Genomic DNA, 5,578 nt, shown 5'->3' on the forward strand with positions numbered 1-5,578 from the left:
CCAAGCGTCTCAGCTGAATGCACCTCAAAAGGACTTTGCTCAGTGTGCTGATTGTTTTTCATCTCTGGGCCACACAAGGCCCGCTCCATCCTCCATCGCACCCCTCCGCCGGCCGCTAACTCCGGCCTGACCCTGGCCATGCTGATGAAAGACTCATCAGCACTGTGGCTGGGCACATTTACAAGTGAAAGACAGCCAATAATGGGGTGGTTAGGGAGAAAATGAGGAGACAGAGGGGTGCTCACAGATGTTGAGGGGGGTGGGGGGCATTGTAGCCAGGCCAGAGGGGACCGGCGGAGGGGGTGATGTTGTGCCTTTTTAGACCTGATTTGGGACAGAATGGAGAGGTGTCCGATTGAAGGGGCCAGCGGCCAGCCGCCTTGGAGAGCGTGTGAACGGGAGCGCAGGGGTCAAGCTAAGAGGAGAGGTTTGGAGGAGGGAGGGGGTCAGTCTGCTATTATCTTTGCTTTTTGTAACAGTCAGACAACGAAACATTTGAAAATCCTTCCTTTGACGCCACCCAAGGTGATCGGCCTTGTCGCTACACTTCCTCTTCGTATTTTGGGATGGGACAGATGAAGTCATCAAAGTGGGTATTAGTGCTTGCTTTGTGTGCAGGTGAAATGGTAGGGAAAGTTTAAGAGCTTATCCACTAAAATTCAACATGTTTTCAAAGGGCTTAATGTCCAGCTCACAGTCACGGTGTCGCTTTCAGACCACCTAACACCTGCTAACATTTCCTACTGAGATACATTTAATATCCTTTGGTAAGTGGTGGAAGAAGGGCTGTCAGAGAAAGTTGGGAGGCTTTGAGTCATTCAGTTTATGTTCAATGTTCAAACAGTAAGGGACTAGGAATGGTCATATATGGGGTTTGGAAATATGTGAAAAGCTCACTTTAAACTCATGATGCTCAAAGCACTGTGAAAAATGTTCTTGTGGATTAAAATGATCAAATAAACAGGTTTTAAAAAAATGAAAGTTGATTTTATTGCCTTGCTCTTGATGTAGTGTTTCTTCTTTTCATGTTGTATTCATGTACACGTTTTTTAAAAAATTGCAACATGGCACATTGCTGGAAATAATAGAAATGGTTGATCAATGAATAGAAAACAGCATGACAAAAATAGTTTTTTAACATTTACATCTCATTGCAGACTATTCTAAATGAATGTGCAGAATAACCGTACAATGTGGATAGCTTTCTACTGAATTTAAGGGGACTTCATGATTAAATATTATTTTCCCTTAATTAAGTAATATTTAAAATTTGGCAATTTGTCTCAAATTAATCAAAGTAGACAATATGGCTTTTCAGATAAGAGAACAAAATGTATCTATTAACTTTTTCGCAACCTTGATTTGATACTACACAATTCTCAAGAGGCAAAATCTCTTTTATGTTCCACTTCCACATAAAAAAAATAAAGTCATACAGGTTTGGAATAAGGAATGAGGGTTAGTAAATGATGACAATTTAAAATAGTTATTTACATCGTACGGAAAGAGCTGATCTGTTCCCTTTTCCTATTAAAATAAATCTGTTTAAATAATAAAAAAGCTTTTATACATCATTTACAAATTTAATATGATTTTTTTAATGGGAAAAAACTACAACAAAAGGTATTGTGGGGGAAAAAAAAACTTCAAGTAGGCACTGCTGCCACCCTGTGGTCAAAATCAGAAATATAGCACTTAGTTTCATTGTCACCTCATGATAAAATAAATAAGTCACTGAAGTTTAGAGAGCACTTCAAACTGAAAATTTGTGTTTTGTAGATTGTTTTAGTATCCCAGAGAACTCTGAAGTATAAAAGAGGTCAGCACTGAATTTGCCTTTGTATTAACTATCAACTGGCTTATTCTTGCTTGATTCAAAACAGAGATGTTTCTCAGATCCTGTTCATTCTTCATCAGAACTCATCCACATGGCTGAAACATACTGAAAGAGTGTCCCAAAATCCCAAATTCACATTGCTTCACTGTAGTTCAACCACCCAAAAGGCTTTGTGCTGTAAAGAGGATCCTCAAAGGAACAGGTTAACTTTAGCCGGCACCAATTTGCAGCCGGTGCTGGAGAAATGTTGTCCGTCATTTGGTGTGTAAGTCATGGCACCCCCTACTGACGATGCCACATCTGTACGCTGACACTCCCCACGCTGGCAGAGCTCCCGCTGGGCACAGCGCTCCACGTGGCGCCGAAGCAAGGGAAGGAAAGGCACAAAACGAGTGATAAGCTTTTCCGTAATTATTCTGGAGTGGTAGAACCCACCTGGGAAACAAAGTTCATCAACAGATTAGATTGAAAATTGTGCAACACGCATATGAAGTGCTGTAACTAGCAGCTATCATTAACAGGATTGAGCTGAAGACCGGCGACACTCACTGTTCTTGTTGTTGTACACGGCCTCAGCGATACTTTCCTCCAGCTCATTGGGGCGAATGTCCTCTCGCTCTCTTCCTGCCTGTCGACTCTCGAACGCAAGTTTGTTAACTACCTCCTGACCTACAGTACTGGGGAAAAATATTGAAGATTGAAAATGAAATATGAAAGCCTGTTCAAAATAAGCTTATCAGATATTACTCTAATCAGTCAGACTTACCTGATAAATATATAAATCGCCTTCCGGTAGTTTGTCTGGAACAGAACATGGAAGGGGCCTAAATGCGGTTCTAAAACATCGATCACACCAGGAGGCATTTTCTCCATCTCATCGAAGATAAAGATTGAGCGAGCGCAGGCGGTGAGGTTTCTCTCCACCCAGAGTTTTAGATCTGACTGCGGACAAAGCAAGAAAAGAACACATAAATCCGTATTCACTCGGGATCTATTGACATGATATAAATATTGAAGTGTACAACAAACATCCAGAGTCGCCAGGTCTGCGGTTCTTTTAAATGGTTGCCACGGGTTTAACATATTGCAAAGATTGTATTCGATTGGAATGCTGGCAAAATTTAAATATTTTGCCCATTTCTACGTTTGTGTATTAGGGAAGGAGACTGGTGGGAAGCCTATTAAGGTCCTTTTATGAACACAAAATGCAGTTACGATTCATTTTATAAATTGAATTTTAATTTATTTCACTGTTTAAAAACATAACTGTGAAATATGTATTTTAGGTATTGAGTTCTGATATTTGGGATAGGGTCTTTAAGATTGTTTTTGGGCTAGTTTGTAATACAACTCTGTAATACATCAAGAAATATACACTTACCCTGTATCGTTTCACCCGGTTGGCTAAAGGAAAGTGTAATGTGGGAACAAACTGATGGATGTACGGACTGCCCATAGCCGTTCCATAGATATATCGTCCGATCATAGCGCTGACCAAACTTTTTCCAGTCCCGGATGCTCCATGGAAAGAAAGCACTAGTGGTCTGTCTGGGTTTTCATTCTGTAAAAAATTTGTCACTGCTTCTGAGACAATGTCTTGAGCCATATGCTGACCATAAAGGTTTTTATAAAGGTCCCACTCCAAACCTGTTAAAACACAAGACACAGGGGTTTGTAAATAAAAGTTTGCTTTTAATCACAGCTGTTACACTGGAGCATATGTGCAAATGAGATCTTCATTTGACAGATATATTGAATGACATCAATGCAAAGCAATTCATTAAGGTCTGCAAATATTGACTGCCATTAAAATGAAGGGGAATGCTAACGGATTGCTTTTTACTATTAATCAGAATTTGGTGCACATTTTCAATGATTTTACTGTTATATGAGAATGTAATTTGGGCAACTATTTTAAGTATGTATATGGTCAAACTTCCAGCTAAATTGACATAAATAATTATGTGTAACACTTTTAGTGTGGCTTTTAGCAAGTTGCAAGTAAGCTAACATCAAATGGATCTCTCTCAAATGCATTTTCGCTCATCCAGTCAAGCAGTGAAGTGTTTTATCCACATAAAGCTCCATACACACTCTAAACTATGTAGCATTTTGTTAATGTTTACAGTGTCAATAAACGTAGCTGTCACCTACCACCACCACCAACGTTGTTGTAATGTTATTCGGTATAAAGAAATGGATCCCATATTTATTTTGAAAGAAATTCCCTAATTTCCCCTGCTAAAGCTGACAACTCTACTGAGTAGTACTACAGAAGCTAACGCTAACTGTTTATATGCTGAAGATACAGCTGTTAATAATATCATACACACCTTACCTTTTATGTCTGGTTTGTAGTCACATTCGCAGCTCTCAGATATTGAACAAAAAATTGACTTAATCTCGAAACCAGTACCTAAGCGAGTACAATAAATTAAGAACAGTATAAATATCATGATGGCTACAGCCTCGGAGCACAGCTCCAAGATGAGTTGGATGACAGCGGAAGCGCTACAGTTCCACATTAGAGGGCTGACTTCACACATTTCCGCGCATCGGTTCTTTCGAGCAGTTCTTTCAAAGGGCAATTCACTGATTCTTTTACGTCGTGACGTAATTGCGTCATTGCGTGAGCCCTAATAATAATAATAATAATAAAAATAATAATAATAAAAAAAATAATAATAATAATACTAATAAAAACTCTAAGCACATGTTTATGCTTAATTGCTTATACTTGTGAATGTTGTGGAAGAATAAAATTGCTCCCGTTTTATCACTGTACCTTGAAACGAATTACAGAAAGCCGGGGTGTGATAGACATTTGTGAATATTTGATGTGTTCTTTGTTTATTAACAGGATGATAATTGAATGTAAAGAACAATACATGCCTATTATATGGGGCGCCGTTTGTAAAGCGAATCACGCTTACATTTTGTCACATTTAGCTTCAAACTATGTTTAAAAAACTGGTAAGGATTTTTGACGGTCACTTTTTAGCACATTTACATCAATATTTGTCAACTTAGAGATATTTTAAATAGTTAAATCTAAATATTGAATGTTACACCTAAATGTTAAATCGAAATCTAAATATTAAATCGAAATCTAAATGTCAATTTGCAGCCATTATTTATGTCATAAAAAACAATTATGATGCTAGAAAATATCACTTAACTGCATTACATCACCTTGCACTTTTGCACGTTTGAAATAAAACGCTATCAAATACAAACATTTTTCGTATGTGTGATACATTCAGTCATAACCTAAACATTTCCAATATCCAATTTTTTTCAGCTGAGCTCACCCTTTCATGGCTCGTTACGTTGCGCATCAGACATGTTCGAACGAGATGCTCGGCTCAGTGACTTGTGAATCATTTGGACTGACGTTCCGAAGCTTTTCGAGATCCCGAAGCGTGATTCAAACGGGATTCAAATTCAAAACACCCATGTCACGTGACTACGGCTAAACGATATAGATAGACTGTAAATAAAAGATTATTATAATTTTTTTTTAAATATTTATTTTATAGTGCGCTTTGTTTAGTTATATTTAGGCTTACATTTAAATGTACACATTGGATACATAGATAGAATATAGACAGATTAATAGACGGATACGTAGGCCACACACACACACACACACACACACACACACACACACACACATACTGGTTTCCATGTTGGATGGGGACCAACTTTATGACCATCACCTGTGGGGACCACCCTTTCTAA

General features: G+C 38.4%; 1 protein-coding gene across 1 annotated transcript; it reads right to left on the minus strand.

The window, feature by feature from the left end:
- Window positions 1-1,775: 1,775 nt before the first annotated feature.
- Window positions 1,776-4,398, minus strand: tor2a (torsin family 2, member A). The gene is made up of 5 exons (XM_039669044.2): window positions 4,176-4,398; window positions 3,219-3,484; window positions 2,604-2,779; window positions 2,387-2,514; window positions 1,776-2,272 (listed from the first exon to the last, which is right to left on the minus strand). Exons 1-5 carry the CDS (start codon window positions 4,381-4,383, stop codon window positions 2,028-2,030), a joined length of 1,023 nt encoding a protein of 340 aa, XP_039524978.2. The 5' UTR covers window positions 4,384-4,398; the 3' UTR covers window positions 1,776-2,027.
- Between the last annotated feature and the right edge of the window lie 1,180 nt (window positions 4,399-5,578).

The sequence above is a fragment of the Pimephales promelas genome, chromosome 4, assembly GCF_988280905.1.
Source record: "Pimephales promelas chromosome 4, fPimPro1.hap1.1, whole genome shotgun sequence".
In the NCBI taxonomy this organism is placed as follows: domain Eukaryota; kingdom Metazoa; phylum Chordata; class Actinopteri; order Cypriniformes; family Leuciscidae; genus Pimephales; species Pimephales promelas.

Excerpts from the sequence above, each read along its gene's own strand:
- tor2a (XM_039669044.2), bottom strand. The coding sequence starts at position 4,383 with ATGTGTGAAGTCAGCCCTCTAATGTGGAACTGTAGCGCTTCCGCTGTC. Across the intron at positions 2,780-3,218 it reads ACCGGGTGAAACGATACAGG|TCAGATCTAAAACTCTGGGT; the intron begins GTAAGTGTATAT and ends CTTTGTCCGCAG. Across the intron at positions 2,515-2,603 it reads GCGATTTATATATTTATCAG|TACTGTAGGTCAGGAGGTAG; the intron begins GTAAGTCTGACT and ends ATTTTTCCCCAG.